Source organism: Tympanuchus pallidicinctus, unplaced genomic scaffold, assembly GCF_026119805.1.
Source record: "Tympanuchus pallidicinctus isolate F22 unplaced genomic scaffold, pur_lepc_1.0 scaffold12, whole genome shotgun sequence".
NCBI classification, from domain to species: Eukaryota; Metazoa; Chordata; class Aves; order Galliformes; family Phasianidae; genus Tympanuchus; species Tympanuchus pallidicinctus.
Window position 1 is genome coordinate 12,774,596 of NW_026294637.1, and position 20,342 is coordinate 12,794,937.

General features: G+C 41.2%; 1 protein-coding gene and 1 long non-coding RNA gene across 11 annotated transcripts in view; both read right to left on the reverse strand.

Annotated features, from left to right (window-relative positions):
• The window catches only part of ZNF280D (zinc finger protein 280D), a 56,291-nt gene extending 43,687 nt beyond the window's left edge, over nt 1-12,604 (reverse strand). For 2 of the 10 annotated variants that reach the window (XR_008203948.1, XR_008203947.1), the window contains exons 1-5: nt 12,406-12,601; nt 7,400-7,545; nt 4,527-4,592; nt 4,040-4,410; nt 709-826 (exon numbers count right to left, since the gene is read on the reverse strand). Coding sequence is in view for 8 of the 10 variants with exons in the window: in XM_052672685.1 (XP_052528645.1) it covers nt 709-826; nt 4,040-4,410; nt 4,527-4,592; nt 7,400-7,538 (694 nt within the window). In the remaining 2 variants the exon portion in view is untranslated. Of the gene's footprint in view, nt 1-708; nt 827-4,039; nt 4,411-4,526; nt 4,593-7,399; nt 7,546-10,371; nt 10,434-12,405 lie in introns of all 10 variants that reach the window. The other 8 variants (XM_052672692.1, XM_052672690.1, XM_052672685.1 and 5 more) reach the window with 7 other exon arrangements.
• Nucleotides 12,605-13,977: 1,373 nt separating this feature from the next.
• On the reverse strand, nt 13,978-20,135 carry LOC128075470 (uncharacterized). Its single transcript, XR_008203844.1, has 3 exons — nt 20,114-20,135; nt 19,872-19,936; nt 13,978-18,943 (listed from the first exon to the last, which is right to left on the reverse strand). It is a non-coding gene; the product is annotated as an uncharacterized LOC128075470 (long non-coding RNA).
• Nucleotides 20,136-20,342: the final 207 nt, after the last annotated feature.

A 20,342-nucleotide genomic window follows, 5' to 3' on the forward strand; every position in this document is an offset into this window, starting at 1 on the left:
TCAGTTATTACAAAAGTGCAATCCTTCCCCCCCCAAAAAAATGGGGAAATTTCAAATTAGAGTGTGTTTACAATTGAAAATACTACATGCTTCCATCTGTTATGACAAAAAAGTGGTTTGTTGTCTTTTCAAGAAGGTAAAATAGTTCCTGCTGAACTTTCAGCTTAGCTACAAAAAAAAAAAAAAAAGTGTTGCCAAACAATATTCTTTCCTTTCCCCTTTCTACACAGGATCCTTTTGATCCCAATTACTCAAAGTGCTATACATAGCAGTCAGGAAACCAAGATAATCATCACTGGGAATCCACTCAGCAGACACAGGAAGTTCTTCTGGCACTGTTCCACAGCCCCTCTCTTGCTAACAGCCATTCCTATTCATGTTAGCTCAAAAGTGTTTGATATTAAAAAAATGAGCCTTTATCTATCAAGAAGATTACAGTGGATCTGGCAGTATTTTCTTTTTTTAATCCAAATGAACATTACACAGTAATTCAGTCTAAAGCAATAAAAAGTTAAGTCTGACAACACAAAGTTCTGAGGTTTATTTTATAAACCATTGTATAGTTACAATGTAATATATAGGGGAAGAAAAAAGTTCTAGACTTCCATATTCTAAAAACTTCATTTAAAATTACAACCCAAAGATCTGCACCACAATTAAATGCCATTACTGTTTCTTTCTTCTATCAACTACCACAGTTACACCCACCTGTCAGACTCACTGTTGGCTCAGTCTGGTACTGTGGAACTCCCGAGCTCTGTCTCACACCGAACAGTATACCAGATGTGTTATCTGGTGCATCTGGTGGAGAATCCATAATATAATCCTAGTAAGACATTTCCAAGAAGGAAAAGAAATTTGAGGTTTAACATTTTCTAAATTTCATGCTCTAAAGGGTTTATTCTTAAAAACATATGATTGCTTACAAGTACTCATCTGTAAATCAAGTTAATTACAGTGTCCCCAAAATAGTTTACTTTGACATTTATGTATGCAATTCTTACCAGTGCTTGTAAAGTTACTCATAGCTGTATCTCCAAAAAATAGCCATAAGACCCAAGAAAGAACATTTTCTGAAACACAACTCAAACTATGTAGATTGCTAATGGCACCTGCTTTTGTACCAGTCTTATGACGTTTCAAATTGTACTCTACTTTCCTAAGAAAACTGTAGAGCTTCCTTCCTTCAACACAAACTCAGGCGATTATCTTTTAACTCTTTCACTCCTGTGTAATAGCTACTTGTATTTTAGAAGACCTGAAATCAGAACTCAGGTGAACAGACTTGCTGGGGTCAGAAGTTTCTCAAAGATGACATTGGTCAAATTCTGCACACGTCCAAGCTTTAATGAAAGCCACAGTTTACCTACAGCACACTGACTGTGAGCAGCACTCAAATTCATGATATCTATGGTTTGCCTTTTCCTTTAACAGAATGATTTCAAAAGAGCTTTTTGGAATAACACAATCCAACACGATTTTCAAAGCACAGCTAATGCAAAAGTAGCTTCATGTTTCTCAGCATCTTGAGGCTTTTGAGCACCTGCAAGTACAGATACCTTTCCACCCTTCAGTTAACAGGTTTGTCCTTCAGCAAGACCCATTATTTAAAAAAATGAAATAGTCTTCATTTCTCAGCTGCAACACTGAAATCTACTAAAACTGAACAACCTCCATGACCTGACTAAGGTTACTTACTAAGCACTGCTCGAAGAAACACGAAAGAACCATGAAAGAACCATGAACATTACTTCTCCTTACAAATACTACAGGGTAAAGTCAGTGAAAAACACTTCCCAAAATACATCAGTGCTGCTCACATCTCAACAGGCCATTCATACTGACCAAATTTGGAACATGAAATATTTTTACTAATAGTAGTAATGCATTAAGAGAAACCTTATGATAAAGTTACATTCAATTGCAACATTAATGTATGAATGGCACTTATGTTGGCACTTGACCTTTCTACTTCGGAATAACACAATTAGTTGCACCTCATCACATTGTACTTGAAACAAAACTAGCAAGGATTAGCTGCACGTCCTTTGGGAAAAAAAAAAAAAAAAAAAAGGATAACCCAATGCACATACATAAAAAATGATTATCCAGCACCTATGCAGGGGGCTAGAACTACAGGATCTTCCACATCCCTTCCAAACCAACCCATTCCATGATTCTATGATACGTGCATTTTGTCATCAACATACTCATGAAACAAAGACCACAACATCTTACGCAGTAAAAATCAGTGCCTTACAAAGCTTCCCACTCTAGTAAGCAAGCAGGCAAAGGCTATTTTCACATTTAAATTGCTACGTTTTTAACAACCACCACACTTACACTGATGGAAACAAGTCTCAAGGAATACACAAATTCACATCTAGCATTCAGGTATGATAACCTGCTTTAGGACTCCTAAGTACCAGTAAAGAATTTAATTAAACAAAAGGTGTTTCTCTCCATCCCCCTCTTTTTATTGTATAACTCTTAAATGAAGACACTATAGGACCTTAGTGATAATGAAGACCCATTTTTCTCTCTGGAAAGTGATCTAATCAAACGTAACCAAATCAAACATAAATGTTCAAGTGCAGCTGTGGAAGTCAGAATAATGCTAAGAACATTAATAGTTAAACATCTTTGCTATACTTTTTACAAAAAAACTACACAGGTCGTAACACATCAGGTTTAACTGAATCCACGATGGCTTTGTACTAGACAGCAAAAATACAAGCAAAGCAGCTTATCCAGTAAACCCCTTTTTTCAGCTAGTAAGCCTGTGGTAGCTCTTAGACTGGATGGAAGACTTCGCAGAACCACCTTCACTTTAAACATGACCAGCACAACGCATGAAAGTAAAATGTGCCCTTCTTACTGCCTTGTGTGGGCTTGCTTTCTTTTTTGAAGAGCTGCTACCATTTCTCCAAAAGACCAGGAATTTTGATGGCATGCGTGCATCTCTCTATTATGTACTGACTGCATCGGGGAGGAAGGAAGTAAAGGCTGACATTCTGGAAATTCAGTCACAATATTCTCCAAATGTCCCCTTTTGTTTAAAATGTTTTTATATGCAAAACAACAGAGCCAAGTGTGTGAAAATAAACATCTTCTCATGCTTCAGAAAACAAAAACGTTCTGAATAACAGAACAGCTTTACCATATCAGTGAAAAAAAATCCAACCTGCACAGGTGTACTCATGTGCAGAAAGTCTACGACCGGTATTCTTATAAATGATGTTGCCAGGGCTCAGGTAAGTTAAAAAAAAAAACAAAAACAAAACAACACACACAACTAGATGCCACCACTCAGTTTTCCAGAAGACTAGCACAAATACCAAATCTTAAGGTGCACAGCTAGATTTCCTAACTGTCAGAACCATGCTAATTAGTAACATGCTAATTAATAGCCAACCCACACAGAATTAGAACGATGCATGGTATCAGACCTTTGCTCTACCAAAATTTCACTAGGGGAAGTGAAACCTGAATCTTGCTCACACTGAGGAAAGTGCCTGGTCAGTAGTGCCTGGTTCCAAGATGGACCTCCATCAGCCTCCATGTGGACACGTTGACCACAAGCCTCTTCTGCCTGCCACCCACCAAGTGACTCCTTACACAATGAATAGTTCACCCTTCAAATATGTAACTCTTCAGTTTAGAGGTAAGGATGTGGTGGGGGACAGTGTCAAAAACCTTTCAGAATTCCTGATAGATGAAATCAGTTGCCTTTCCTTTGTCCACCAATTTCATTTAATATAATGCTAAGATTTTCATTTAATGTAACACTGCTATTACTAAAGCTATCATTCTCAAGCCAAGCAGCACATCTGACACATAGAAAGAGTTTGTAAAATCAGTATTATCAATATATATTTTCATTAACTAGTACAAGATCATGGTTCTAAAATCTTTACTGTTTATGTAATGCTACTCTATAGGTCTAATCAAGGTCTTCAAATTATTTAACTGTGTGATCAGTATGTTCCTCAATTTATTCACAATCACATGTGAGTATTTTAAGGGAATAAAAACTTACCTGATTGAGTATGATAGGCTGCGTTGTCACAGAGGTCACTGGCCTGGATACAGGTTGGGCCACTAGAGGAACCGCGATATTTCTTGATACCGGCTGTGTCGTGACTGGAATGGTTACAGGTCTGTTAACAGGCTGTGACATTCCAGAACTTGATCGGGTCGCCTGCTGTGCTGATAAACACCCAGCAACTGGTCTCTGCAGTGTCTGTGAAGCTCCTGAAACATTCACTGGTCTAGACAATGGCTGAACTGCTACAGAGCTAGCAGTAGATCTGGATACAGACTGAAACACTGATGAAACAGGCATGGCACTGGGACAGGAGGCAGGTGTTGCATAACGGTGACTGTCAGACTTGAATGAAGTAACTGTACCTGTTACAAAGGATTCCAAAGTTACCATTATATAATTTTTGTGGCCAGATATTACATTAAGAGTTGTGGTTTTGTGTGCTCGTTTTTTCCATTACCATATCAGGACAATATAATACCTCTACTGGGTGCACCATTCTGTATCTGCCTTCGTGATGAGCTGAAGTTGACTCTGTTCAATATATCTGTCAAAAGTTACATTTAACTTAATTGCAGTTAAATTAATAGCCTTATCTCTTTGCAAATTAAAAGAAGTATTCATAACCACAAATTAAGCCAATTAGAATTTGACTTATAACTTATAATATTATTTCTAAATGAATCTGGCAAAATAGAAAATCATTTGTACAAATTAAGATATGTTCTACTCTATTTCTCTTAAGCTGGCTAGTTTACCTAAGAATCTCAGTTTTATTTTCTTGGAGATAGATGAACATACAAATAAGAGTGCAAACAAACTATGAACATTTCATTAATATTTAGCTCATCTGATTGTAAGAAATGCATTTATTCACTTCTCTTTGTAGCATGCACAGTAAGAAGTCCCCCAAATGCTACAACTGCTTCAGAGAAAAGGAACCATTTTCTCTCAATAATTTCTAAACTCCAGTTTCCAGCACCAAGGGAAATCAAAGAGAAGATACAGGAGTCATACTGGAGTGGACTGATTTTCTAACATATCCTAGACAGCAGTCTATTACTAGAATTCTGATTTTTTGGAAACAAGTTAAGTTTCTTAGATTTGATGCTTATTCCCTAACCAACATTCCTCAGTTATCTCCATCTCCACATGGGGTTTTAGGTTAATTCTAGAATGTTAAAATAATATTCACCAAATCAAAATACTCTTCTACCACCAGATTCTCAATTCACTTCATGTTGTTGCCAGGTTTCTTGCTCAAACGTGTGAAAACACACGTATATTAAAGCTCCAAATCTACAAGATCAAAAGCACCCTCTCAAACGAGGGTCAAATTACATCAGAATCTCAAGCAAGATATCTTAGAAAATCTATAGATCACGCTTAACCACCTTAATGCTGTTTTCACAGATAAGTTCACATAGTACTCAGTCTGATAAATAAATTGAATGGCAGCAGAGCTCAGAACAGCTCTCAACCTGTTACCCTCACGTAGATAATACTAATGAAAAAGCAGCTGCAACCAACAGATCCAAGCAGGCTTGCATTTTCAAGATATGATAAATTTACTTCTGCAAAAATTATACTATTCTTACTTCAAACAACATCATCTATGAGCAAGGAATAGCTGAATTTGGGATTCACCTGAAAACGTATACTCTCCATTTAGCAAATCCATACTATATTTAAATTCCACAGTCCAACAAAAGCCTCTTTTTATTCTCACAAAAAACCCCAATAACAACAACAAAAACAGAATGCAGAAAATAAAAAAAAAAAACAGCTATCGTAAACTGTTAACTTGTAGGATTTAATAACTGCACTGTCGGCAGAAGGTTACAAAGATGGCCATGTATTGCAGAAAACATACCTTTCAGAAAAATTAGGAATAATAGGCAAGCCTCCATTTGCCATCTGACCAGGCAGGAATTTTCTTGTGTAGAAACTAAACAGCAGTGGTAAGGAAGGCTGAGTGCTGTGGTTTGCCTATTACCAACAAAGATTCTGCAAACCGAAGCCTGACTACAGCAAGGCAGTATTACTTACAAGCCAAAGAAGAACTGAGGTCATTCTTCCATAGCTGTTTTTGATAGTGAAGTACAAGATTACAAGGAGAAAAATCGGGGAAGGGAAAGAAAAGAGAAAGTAAAGAGAAAGTAAGAAGTTAAGGGTTAACCATTAACCCTTAATAACTATTTTTAGGTGAGCTCCAACATCAACTTCTTTAATACTTAAAACATCATTTTCAAAAATTTTAAGCTAGTGCAAAAAGAATTAAAGATAATTCCCAGTGAGTAAGAAACAAAGTCAAATAGAGCTCAGATGCAAGATGAAAGTAATACGATCTAAGATGACAGAACAGCCAGTAATAGTCCAGAGTCCACACAATGGAGTGAGGGGAAGAGCCTGGTTTAACATCTTGCCTTGAGATTCTTTACCATAAACTATATACCTTCAGAAAATGCCTATGACAATCTCAAATAAAAACACATCAGAGGTGAGGTAACCAGACAGCATGAAAACAGGCAACCTTGTGTATTTGATAACCAGAGAATGCTTAGGCAAAACTTCTTAACAACTGACTATAAGCCACACACAGGATCAAAATTTGTCATTCCTAAAATCAATTGAAGTAGCAAAAATAAGTATTCTCCTTCACTTACCTGCCAAAGATCAAGCACAGGACAAACACTGAATCCTTACACATCTGCCCACCACAACCACCTACACTCATTCTCTGTACTGCCTGTAATCAGAGAAAACTACAGAACTCAATGAAAAAATCTCTTAGCTTACAGGGAGTGAACGAGTTTGTTAGTAGAAACTTCCAACTTAGCAGAGAGGCTCGCACTATTTTCACATGATACGCTTTCCCCAATTATGCCTTATTAACACACACTTGGACAGTTACCAGAATGATGGCCACACGTTCAGACTGACTTCAAACACACAAAATAAGCAGCAGAGAGAATAAGAGGAACTGCTGCATGAAGACTAGAATTCATGCATTTACTTTAGCAGGGAGAGGTGAGGTATCTACTTAAATATCAACTCTACTAAGAGCAATTGCGTGCTTTCAGCATTGTCTATACTAGACTTTTAACTGTACTAAAATCCTCAAATGTCTTTGCTTCTACTTGAGAGATTTAAGCTCACTGGTACAGACAGCTGCACAGAACCCATATTTTAGGAACTAAAATTTCCAAATTTCAGTATAAGACAACAAACTAAAGAACAGCTCTAAAATGAAGAACTCCTTAAATCTTAACACTACAAATTCCATATTTTCAAAGCAAGTTTGAAGTTTCGCACTATAAAGTATCTGTCAAATTATGGAAAGCGTTATCTTACATGTACTGGCTGGCTTTGAGCTTGAGATTTCTCCAATGAAGATCGGTTCATCATCATCATCATCCTCCTCCACTTCTTTCACTCTCTTTTGCCATGGTTCTAGCTCCTCTTCCTCACATTCCATGAATAACTCTGCCATCTTGAGACTAGACAGTAAATAATTTAAAAACAATATTCAATAGAACATTCAGTACTTAGTGGGACAGCTGTTCAGTAACAAAAATTACTGTACTTGCCAATGATCCCCACGGAATAGCCTCCTCCCCACCACATTCCACACAGGTTCAAGCTGATCTGATCTAAGTGATCTCCAAAGATCAACAGTTCGTCTAATTTCTGATAATTCTGAATCCTCATCTTTAATATTAAACGTCAGAAAATTCCCAAGACATTTCCCATATCATCTAAACTGTTTTTGAATCATATATGTAAGTAACCACAAGAGCAAGCTTCTAAACTACAGCAAAAGGTATCCTTTAAAACACCTCCATTACAGTTATATTACTCATAAGTCACATGAATGTCCTTATCATGACAAAACACGTAAAATACGTGTCAGAGTGAATAACTTAAAGCCAGATGGAGCTGTATTCTACTCACATATTTAAAAAAATATTAAGCCAAAAAAATACAACGCATGTAAATACAAAAGCTTAAAACTCACCACATTTGCAAAAACTAAGATTTTACCAAGGCTTCCCATCCCTTGTTACATAATCTTGACAGCATTTCTGAGCAGTACAGGAAATAAAATATTACACTAGTTTTCATTTCATAAAATCAAAGGGCTGCCTCTGCAATAAGCAGGATCAGGATTCACAGTAAAACAGTGAACTTGAATGCAGCAGTGCAGCTTCGGGGCTGATCTGCTGGAAATGAGCTCTGTGGAGACTGACTGAGCTTTCTGATGGCCAACAGATTGACTATGAGCCACCAGTGCACCCTTATGACCAAAACGACCAACAATGTCCCGGGAAGCATTAAAGAGAACACAGCCAGAAGATGAAGGGAGGCAGCCCTTCCCACTACTCTGCTCTGCTGAGGCCACATCTGGAGTGCTGGCTCACACAATGAAGGGCCTGGAGCACGTCCCATACAAGAGAAGGCTGAGAGTCCTGGAACTGCTCGTGCTGGAGGAGACTGAGAGGAACTCTTATCAGTGCTTATAAATACCTAATGGGCAGGAGTCAACGGATGGTGCCAAGCTCTTTTCAGTGGTGCCCAGCAAGAGGACAAGAGGCAACATGCACAAACTAGAACACAGGAATTTCCATACAAACATGAGAAAACTTCTTTGAGGGTGGCACAGCACTGGAACAAACCATTTGGAGAGGTTGTGGAGTCTCCTCTGGAAATACTCAGAACCCACCTGCATGCTTTCCTGTGCTGCCTGCTTTTGCAGGGGGCTGGACTAGGTATCTCCACAGGTCCCTTCTAACTCCTACAGTCTGTGATCCCATAGCACTTCACTGAAAGCCTTGCAGTTTTTGCAAGTTAATCTCTGCCCAGAAGCAGCTGGAATTATGTGAAGGTAAAAACTATTCATTTAGGCATTATCTTGGAAACACATCACAAACTCTAATCTTTTACCTGTCTGTCTAGACCCCTGACACCAAAATCCTCAGTAAATATTAACATTCAACTAAACCCCTGAAGTCTGAATTCTGTTATCTATTTATCAACTGCCCACATTCAATCAAGCTCAGATGTTTTAGAAATAAAGAGTATGGATGATTATGTCATTAAAGACTATCAAGCCTTATACACAAGGTGATCAAAATCAAGAATACGTTTATGAATTGATATTCTTAAACTGAATAATTAATCCTATAATGTGTAAAGGGTGTTTATTCAAGAATTTTCCTTGTAGTTTCCCAGGATCTTCTCTCTTCTGTAAGTATTTCAAGAGCAACATATACATTAAACATTGATACAACTTTCTTTTTTGAAAATACAATGACTTAAAGCTAAGAATACCTCCTCACTATCTCTCAACAGCATTTGAAACCAAAGTACTCTGCATGTATTCAGTAAGAAAACATCTAACATCTACTAAGACGAGACAACTTTAGGACAGGAGGAATGCACTGCAAGATTGGGTGATGGACTGACAGCCAGTCTGTGACAGCTTATCACAGAGAAGCAGTCAAAATTCTGCCTCTATTTGCGCTGAAGTATGAAGAATGGGCCTGCTAACGTTGCATGCCACGTTTTGGAGACAATCTAACACTGGAGAGCTATGCTCTTCCTTCCTTCAGATTAAGCTGCTGGAGTTCAACGAGGTGCTAAAGAAAACAGGACATGAGTCCAGGTTCTTGTCACAGGAAAAAAGAGAGCGTGAAGCCTATTTCCACGTTACAGAAACAAGAGGGGCCATGTGCCAGGTTTTAAAAGAGAGTCAAAGCCAACTCTTCCTCTACAGATGGCCTTTGTTTTACTTACTGAGAGATGATGTCCGTCGAACTTCAAGGCAAAAAGCAAAGACCATTTTAAGAGCCACTGCTCATGTACTTGAACACATACATATGAAGACAAGAGGTATTTTTATTTAAGAAAATTAATTTTATTTCACCTTAGGAAAAAAGCAATCAGTTATAAAACATACTCAGAGGATGTGAGAGCACAAATAGTTTATACAAAAACAGGATACAAAAAACTACATTAGCATGTGATAACCTCAGTTGCACTATAATGTGACTGATTTTTTTTTTTTTAAATATAAATTTGATAACATAAGCCTGGACTTTTAGAAGGTTGTATCAACTGGTGTCACCGCTTATGAGCCATTCCATTTTATGAATCAATACACCTCAAAGAATTCTCAAGAGGTGACTCAAAAAGAAGCAATGCTTTTTAAAAGCAAGTATCAAATTACTTCAGCTCTTTCCATATCACTCATTGCAATGCCATGAAGGGAAGCCATGCTTTATCTGACATTTTCCTTGGCAAGAGTCAGCCAAACAAGTTCCTACCTTGCTCCTGTGCAGCTCCTTCAGCTGTGTTAGTACAGCTTTTCAGGCACTAGGACACAAACCTGTGCACATTAAAAATAGCCTGGTGTGACTGAAAGGTCAAAAATCAGTGGGCTAAGGAATCACAATGCAGTAAAAGGGAACAGGTTTGACTACAGGAAATCTGCAGGAACTGCTCAAATAGTCTTCACTGCCAACAGAAACATTTACATCAGTTTTTAGCGCACAGTTTGTTTCAAAGTGTTCAGCTTTAACTTCATAAATGCAGAACATGCCTGTCAAGAATTCTGCTAGTTGCTCCCCTCAAAGCCAACAATAACAGTGACTCCTTCTGCCCTCTCCACCAATATCTGCCAGTGGATGTAGTCTCCACTGCATTGTTTATTATTTTCTTTTTACTCTGTACAAAAACAAGCATGAATTTGTACACACATCTCCTCAAAAGCAGCCTATGGATCAGAAAGGTCCATAACTCCAATGACATCCCAGATATGTCATAAAAGTATTTAAAACTCCATTCTAACTTAAAAAGCATCAAGGGTTGTGAACAAGTTCTTCAAAACATTTTAAAATAACGTTAGAATGCATGAAGATATAGCTTAAAAAGGCAACATTAGTTAAAAAAAAAAAAGCTTCCTGCTCTCACCATTGCACAGCTGATGTTTGTTTGCCTCTGGCCAGCAAAAACTAAGGCTAGTCATTGAAATTTAGTAGGCTTACATACATAATTAACATTCTCCCACCCCCCCCCACCCCCCCAAAAAAAAACCATAAGACCATAGGCAACACCAGAAGGCAATCTGCTGAAGCAGGTGTTAGAGATGTACAGAAATTAGTACTATAGAAAATCATGGCAAACACAGCTGCAGTAAGATTTAAAGATACGGGAAGCTTGCGTTTCTTCAGATGCTTGTTCCACTCTTATGGTCAACTATCAAAGCTCCAACAATCAACATTTCTTCAGACTGCTTTAAGAACACCTGAAACTGAATGACCAGCCTAGAATTGGTGGTGTGCTTGAAGAGTGAGAGTGTCTGGATTAGTCAGAAAGCTTCCAGGCCAGCCCTGTTTGTCATCTCTCCATATTGCTTATCATGGAATTATCCAACCTTTGTTCACATTACTCTCTGGTTTAATAGCCACACTTCAAATTAAAGGGATCATGATTTTATGTACAACACAACCTGATATTATGAGCACCTACACGTAATCTTCCAGGTAACCTCTCACACAAGTTCGGTGCCATGTTAGGTGCAAAAGAGCATGAGACCTGCAGCTTCCCAAGGAATGAGAGCAACCGCATTTTTGTTGAGTGCTGTGCTTTCTTCCACAGCGAAGAAACAATAATGAAACAAAAACTAAATCTAGAAGTTTTAAAAAGTTAAGAGCTTTCCTCAAGAGAAAGAAGAAGAAAAAAAAAAAAAAAAAAAAGCCAAACAAACCCAGCCAACGCTGCGCTCCCTGCCCTGCGATGCCGTAAGCTCCGCCTAGGGAAGGGCAATGCCTCCGCAAACAAGTCAGGAGTTCACACCCCGCGCCACGATGGGCGCGAGGCGGCGGGAGTCAGCCGGGTCTCCAGGCGGCCTGGAGCCGCTCCGCCCGCGGCGCGTAGCTCCCACCGCGGGCCCAGGGCCGCGCGAACGCCGGCAGCGCCGCAGCCCGCCGAAGAGCTCGGCCGAGGGCCGCGGGTCGGGCTCCGGGCAAGGCCCGCGCACCACGGCGGGCGGCAGGAGGCCCGGCCCGGGCCCGGCGCACAACGCCGGCAGCTGCGGCACCGCGAGACGAAGGAGCCCGGCCTGGGAGAGCCTCACGGAGACGGCCAAAGGGGAAAGCGCCTCGATTTCCAACGGGGCCTCCCGAGGAAGCCCTCGCGTCCCGGGGCCCCGCTCCGGAGGCCGCAAGGCCGCGCTCCGACCTAAGATGGCGTCGGTCTCGCAGGCGACAATCCCCCCGCGGCCCGCCCGCCCGCCGCGCGGCGAGGCTCCCCGCGGCCCGAAGGCGGGAAGGCCGAGAGCGGCGGGCGGGCCGGCTTACCGTGCTCCGCGTCCGGAGGAGCCGCGGCGCGCCGCCCCGCTCCTGGCTGCCGGGCCGGCGGGGGGGATGGGAACGGCCGCGTTGGCGAAGCCGCCTCACATCGCCGAATAGCGGCGCCCCACCTCAGCCGCCGCCGGGGAAAGGAGGGCGGGCGCGCGGGGAGGGGGTGGGTGGCCGCGCGGCGCCTGACGGGTAGCGCGGGGCAGCCCCACAGCGGCGCCTGTTCTCCCGCCGCCGCGGGGCGGGGCCGGGCCGGGGCCGCGCGGGGCGGGGCCGGGCGCCATGTGCCGCGTGCCATGTGCCGGGCCTCACACCCGGCCGCGCGCCTCGCGTCCCTGTGCCTCGTTGGGCGGCCCGGCCTCAGAGGCGGGAATCGGGCGTTTGAGGCGAAGTCGTGAAGCGCGACCGCCTGAGCGGAGAGCGTAGGAACAAAAGCACCCGAGAACGAGATGTAGTACGCGGGGCTGGTGCGGGTTTGCGGCCTGCTGTTTTTCCGCTTTTTTTTCACAGCAGTTCGCTCAGGGGTTGCATGACGGCCGAGTGCAAAAGCGGCACAGCGCTGCCCGTGCTTCCAATGGAACGTCGCCGAGCGGCGGGACGAGCCCTTAGCGGGGCGGTGGGCGGGCGGAGCCCTGCCCCGCAGCGCAGCGGGAGCTGCTCCTTTCCAGTCCTTTATTCGCTGATGTGAAGATCGCTGAATCGCGACGTGACCAAGACGTTCATTTTTTTCTCCTATCTTTTAGCCTCTAGTGCTTCCTCTCCTTCAAATATTAGTTACAGTGACCTGTGTGTCTCTGAGAGCATTCCAGTTTATTTTTTTCCTCACAACTTTGCTGCCCCGTCTACCATGATTTAAAAAACAAAAGTGCAGTACTTCTAGTAAAATATGAAATTATTTCTGGTGAATTGCAAAGGTAAATAATGGGAAAGTTCTTAACTAGATGTATTCTTTATCACTCAACTTTATCTGCCCATGCTTCTCTCACCTTACTGTTAGTGGCACCTGTCACAGCAGCCTTCTGGCTTGCCCAATTTATTTAGCATAAATTCTGTTTCAAATGTAGGTATTTTTCAAAAGAATAAATGAAGATCCTTATTTTTGTAAACTGAAGCTCTAAAGATCAAATTGCTGTGTTTAGCGTGGAAAATGTTCTCTTCATCTGAGCCATCATCTTTGGCCTTGATTTGCTTCCAAGGCTCTTCAGAGAAGTGAAGAAAAATGTACACAATGTCTAGTAATTAAATAACTGCTACTTAGTATTTATGCCTCTAAATCATTGAGTTTAGTAACTAAAAAATATACCGTCCTGCCAAAGTGGGGTACAAAAAATAAAGAAAGGCTCATGATACTCGGCAGGAAACTGAGAAAATGAAGAAGTAGTAGAGATGGGAACTTAATTTAGGAAGAAGTGATGGGGAAGAAAGAGAGATAACCCAGTTGTTTGAAACACGTTTTTAACAGCACATGTAACTAGTGAAAAAAAAAAAAAAAGTTTATGTTCTATCTAAATCAAAATAAATACAAAGAGAATATTAAGATTGCAACAGAATTAAGATTAACTTTACGTGTTTGATTTATTAACCTTGTGCATTCTGTAGGTACACGACTGCATAGTCTGGTCTGCAAGACCATTACCTGAGTCCTTGAGCAAACATTTGAATATCACATTTTTGCACCATACTACAAAGCTATAGGAGCAAACCAAGTTTACCGAGCAGGATTAATAATCATTCACAACTTTGCAACTCACAAATGAATGAAAGCTAGTAAATAAACCCCCATAATTACAAAGGATTTCTTTCCAAGAGCCCCTTAGTTGATAGATGAGCGTCTTGGACAAGCTTAATAGGTAGATAATTAGAAATGATGAATGCAATTACCAACTTTATTCCACACATCAAGCAGCACTTGTTCATATTGCTTTTATTTTACTTGTCACGTTCAGGCATTTCAGAGCAAGAGGTGTCAGCTAACTACGAGGTTTTTTCAAGTGGGATATGGGAAAGTGAGTAGAGCAGGCAGCAAATGGAGCCCAAAGCATGCCTTATCGAGGGATAATTAATAAATAGATTGTTTACTGACAACTTGCAGGATGGAACTGAGGTAAAGTTTCAGCAGGACGAATATGAGTGAAGGCATTTTCTTGTACATTATGGTTTTAAGGGAACAACATAGACAGTAGTTAGAGGATTGTCACTGAGAAGCATAGAGCTTTTCTCTGGCATGCATTTCTCAATAAGGTAGCAGTTGCATTCAACTGCTTCTGCTCAAGTGTAACAAAAAAAATTAATGGAGACTGGAAAAGAACTAGTACAATAAATGACTGTCATTTACTTCTGTAGCCAGAAGGCCCGGTATAACAGTTGTCAAGATGGTAACCATTTTTCTTTTATGGAAAAAAAGCTTGGGGTTAGGAAAAAAACCTCACACTGTTTCAATTGTCATGTCTTTAGACAGTGCATCAATGTATGCAAAAGCTTGCTGATTTCTTCTCACCCTGGCACCATGCTATTTAGCTTGTTGATCCTTTCACATTCTTAACCACGGCCATCTCATCCATATGTAGCTAAAAGGCAAATAGGGTCCATCAGGGTTTTGGGCAACACGGATAGTTTGGTTGAACTGCTTCATATTCCCGTATCAAGGCTGAAGGTGCAGATACTGGGAAATCAGTTGATACTCCAGAAACCTTGCTATGCCAGAATAGCAGAATTTGTTCTTAAGGCATATAAACAACCTTACTTCTTATCATGAAATCCTAAGCCAACCTACTGTTTCATTCTAGATTTAGTGCTGCTGATCAACTGTTAAAAATATACCTAAATGTTGTGGTTTTTTTAACCCTCCTGAGTAGCACTCCATTTGTGTCAGATCTGTTTGAATGCAACCTGGGAATTGGGGTGCAATTGCTAGTTCTAATTTTGTATGTCAGCAAAGACTATATAGCTAAGTGAGGAAATCTTACTCATTAGCATTGTAGTTACAGGTTTGTTTAGTATTATTTGTTATTCTTAGAGGCACTACACACATACAGCAAGTACCAATCTGTGTGACATTGCCGTTGGAGCTGCTGCCAAAATTTTAGTGGAATGGGTAAGTTCAGATGGGAAGCCTGTAACTATGAATGCACAAACAGGAACATCTGCAAAACAAACACTATTCAACACATGTATAGTTTACTCAAGTATTCCATAAGGTATGCTTGTAAAATTGATTGCATTTAGTCTGATGTGGTTTGTTGTTACAGTATCATACCTTAGGAATTTGGCACAAGTATAAACACTAAGGGATTATCTGTTTCTACCATTATTTTGTGTTAGGCATATACAACTTGTTTGCATTTTCCTTGTTGAGATGATAGGAAAAGTCTAACGTGCAATCCTAAAGAAAAGCACAAGCTTCCAGACTTTTAAACGTTAAGGTATGCCTCCGTAAATTAAGAAATAAAATGAACTAACCCCAAACATTAATTATTTTTTTAAACACATTCACTATACCATCATGCAAGATAAAAAGTATATATTTATAATCAAGGAGAGTCAGTGTCCCTTCAATGCACATTACTGTGCACTGTTCACATTACTCAGACTCCTCAGGCCAGAACACATTCAAAGCTATTTAAAGTTACAAGAAATGCTTGAATCAGATGGGTTCTACAAGAGTGAAAATGGCTGCAAACAGAGCCATTGCTAAGTCTAAGTTGTTATTAACAGATAATCTTAAAGAAAATGTTCACTTTCCAGATGTTTTTTTATGGTAACCTTACGTCAAAACAAAGTTAGTAGATCAACATTATGGCATAAGCCTTTTATTCTTTTCTCATTTAAGACATTGATTTTAGAAGTTAATACTATGCATACTCAATTATCTACTGCAACTAGTTGTCCTGTTCTTACATCAGTGACAGAGGGCATACGCCTTGTCTTGTCGACTCATTTTTATCATTTACCTAAGAACAGATTGAATCCTAGATGTTCGCTACTGTCTGTGCTTCACACAGTAAAGAAAATCCATGTGGAAAACTGTTCTGTTTTGCTTTCTGTCCATTACTATCCAATTCAGTAATTCAGTAGTAAAGAACATTGTTCCACTGAGTTGATGACAGACACTGTTGTAATACTTGGCAGAAGTCTTCAGTAGTGTGAGAAGTGACTTAATACTGATTCAGTGTATGTCCTAGAGACTTTTGTTGAAAAATGACTCTACTCAGTAAAGTTTGGAGTCATATTTTCTACTTACTCAAGAAAAAAAAATGGGGCAGAAATTCATGTGAATTTGTTGAAGTCTTGTGAAAGCAATTGCCAGGTTGTTCTGACATGAAATGTGAGAATGCTACTGCTTGATCTGTTTTTTTCTCTCTATATCACTTTCTCTCACAGTCCTGGTCAGAGAAAAAAAAGAGATATTGTGCACGACTTCAACAAGGTAGTTCTGAAACTACTGATAATGACAATAGTGCTGAAAGGGTTAAATGATGCACCTTCTTTGATATAATAAAATAACTGTGTTACATCACAGTGAATTACTCTTGGGAAGATTTTAATAATAACTGAAGAATAAACAAATGAACATTCTGGTTCTAAGTTAAAAGCATTCTCTCATATTCTCATTTTCTCAAAAGAAAGGAACTAATAACACAAAAATAAAAGAAGGAAAGCTGTTAAAGCCATTTTTCCTTTAGTAGAGTATTATTCAGAATTTGTGCTGCGATATCACCAACTGCGGGCAAATCACAATGAGGAGAAAGTGGCACCATTTCAGATTGTTAGATCAATTTATATCCTTTACAATGAACTGTATTTGCATGGCAGTTTCTGTTCATAGAACTGGTACTGGAACTGCTTTCTTGGCGCTGTTACCACATCTGTAATATGTTCATGAATTATGGGAAAATCTGAGCCTGATTATTTTTTTCTTAACAAAGTTGGCTGCTAAACCAAAATGAGAAAAAGGTATTAGAGTAGCAAAGTATAAGAGGATGGAGATTGTTTTCTTATCACCCCAGTTCCCGATTTACTCATCAGGTTTGAGTCATTCCTACTCAGTGAACACTTCCATGAAACAACAACAACAAAGATGGCTGATTCCAAAATCCTTACTGGCATGGGTGAGTGGATCTTCACTAGCAGTAGAAGGAAATAGAGGTCTTCTGTGTTCTAAATGAAAGCAACTTGATCTGGACTTTTGGGTGAAGAGGAGCATTGCTTCCTTCCCTTACAAAACTAGTTGGACATACAGTATCCCGAGTTAGGAGGAACCCACGACGGTCGTCAAGTCCAACCCCTGCTCCACAAAGGGACCACCCACATGCAAATGCTCCTTCAGCTGCAGCAGCTTGGAGCCATGCCCACTGCCACGCCATGCCCACCACCATCTGGTGCAGTCCCTAACCCCCACCTGCCCCTCCCCTGACACAGCTCCATTCCATTCCCTCAGGCCCTATCGCTGTCCCTACAGAGCGCTGCCCTCCACTCCCTGTGAAGAGCTGCAGCTGCCATAGGCCTCCCATCAGCCTGCTCTGCACTGAGCAAACCTGAGGACTTCAGCCACTCCAGTTGCTAACCGACTTCTGTCCGGAAAGCATATACCTGAGACAAGGAGCTCCTAGGATAGACCATTTCCTCCCATTGTGGGAACCTTCTGGAGAAGGATGGATCCTCCTCCACCAAAGAAGCTTCGTCTTCTATAGAGCATCAGCAAAGCTGAACCAATGGATGTAGACCCACTGGAGAGCAACATTGAGACCATGGAGGTGGACGCACCTCCAGAAGATAAACCACCAATGGAGGGAGACCCACCTCCATCACGCCTGACACCATGCTTGCCCGGAGATGTCGCTACATCTGTTGGTGATGCACCAGGGACTCTCGATTTCCATCTCAGCATTGAGCAGTCACCATCTGCCAGAAAGCCCCTAGGCCAGCTGCTGCCCTCTAGAAGCCCTTCTTCCCCATCCTCATTCTTCCCCAAGACCTCTCATCTCTCCTTTCCCGAGCTCTGAGGAGAAGGGAGAAACTGGGACTGGTGCCCTCTATACTTCTGCACCAGGACCATGGGAGGAGTCCACCAGACAGCCGTGAGCTCCCTGTGACCTCCAGCTGAGCCCTCAAAAAGAGGGCAGGACTGGCATCTTCTAAGCTTCTGCATTAGGACCAGAAGAATCCAATGGATGGGCCCTGCAGCCTTGAGGTGAGTTCTGAAGGAGGCAGGACTGAGACTAGTGCCCTCTGAGCTGCTGTGCTGGGACAATAGGAGTCCAGTGGATGGTCCTGAGCTCCCTGTAGCCTCAAGGCAAGTCCTGAAGAAGAAGGCAGGACTGGGACTTGCATCTTCTAAGCCATCATGCTGGGACAACAGGAGTCCAGCAGGTGGCACAAAGCTCCACATGGCCTCCAGGTAAGCATTGAAGAAGAGGGCAGGACTGGGCTGGCATATTCTCAGTTGCTGTGTTAGGACCAGGAAGAATCCAGAGAACAAGCTCCCTGAGGCCTGCAGGCAGTACCAGAGAAGGTACAGAGGCAGTTTTCCTCAGTTTTCCTTGGGAGAAGCAAAAGACTTTGGTTTGGACAGGAAGAAGGACTTAAGCTCAGCGTGAAGGTCCATGCCTGTTGCTCTATTAGGACTTTGGTTTCAAAACTGGACAATAAACAATTTTAAATACAAATGCAATATAAAATAATAATTATAATAAGAAACTAAATTGTTTTTCTAAAGCAAAACCAGTAAGTGCCTCTTCATTTTTAGTACTTGGGAGTCTGCCCTGGGCTTCCTGGGTCCCCTCTGCTTTCCCCAGAGGCAATGACTGCCCCGTGGGATGAGGGCCCAGCCCAGGGCTCAGAGCTGGGGAGGGGCCCAGGCACTTGGCAGCCTGGCAGGCTGTTGGCACAGCCTTTGCTCAGCACTGAGCACAGAGGGCTGAGGAAGGATGGAGGACCACAGAGGTGCCTGCTCGTCTCACTGCAGGTGGTACCAAGGGATGGAAAAGGCTGCAGCAGCCCCCATGCAGCCAGCACCCTGCGGCCAGCACACAGGTGACACAGGTTGATGCAGGAGAGTGTCTTGCTTCAATTACCATGTCCTAGAATTTTGCATTTACATTCCTCTATGCAGTTCAGAAAATATCAAAAGAAAGAATTGGCCTCTCTAAAACATTCTTTCACACTAATACTGTGTTGTAGCCTTCCTTTAAGCTATATTTTTTGCCATGTTTTGTTAAGAATCTCTAGAAGGCAAAGATTCTCTTCTGAGTTCTAGAAAGTTTCTCTGTAGCATCTGAATGATCACTTTAATGTAGATTATATCATTATTTAAAAAAAACAAAAACAAAACGTTATTCAAAATGTTTAAAAATGATGAAGAATTTTTTACTGATCCACCAATTGCTATTTATGAAGACTGAAATTGACCAACAGGCCTCAGATCTATACAGCCATTTCTTTGCCTGAATATTCAGCAATTGACTTACTTGCCTTTCCTTCAAGTTCCTGCATGTTGGACATCCTGTGTTATTAACAGGAACTGCCACAGTGCCTTAAAAGAAAAAAAAAAAAAAAAAAAAAGATAAAGTTGCAAGCTGTAACTCTAAAATGGTATTAATATTTTTAGGCTCTCCACCATCTCCAGATTGTTGAGTATTTGGTCACTGACTAAATTTTGACAGTCCGTGGATCCCCTGACACATTACAAAACAGAAAGCATGCTGCCTACCTGGACTGCACGTCTGGCATCCCTGATATGTTTGTACTTTAATCAAAATGCAAAGTCCATCTGAATACCATGGTAATGCATACTTCATCAGTGCTAATATTGACTTAGCTCTGAAGCAGACAAAGTAACTGTTCGCTGTGTAACATCTCAGGTGTAAGTGTTCTAAACAGCTTGTGTGAAAATCATGTTTTTTTCACGGAAATGCGGAGGAGGGGTTAAAAATTCTTCC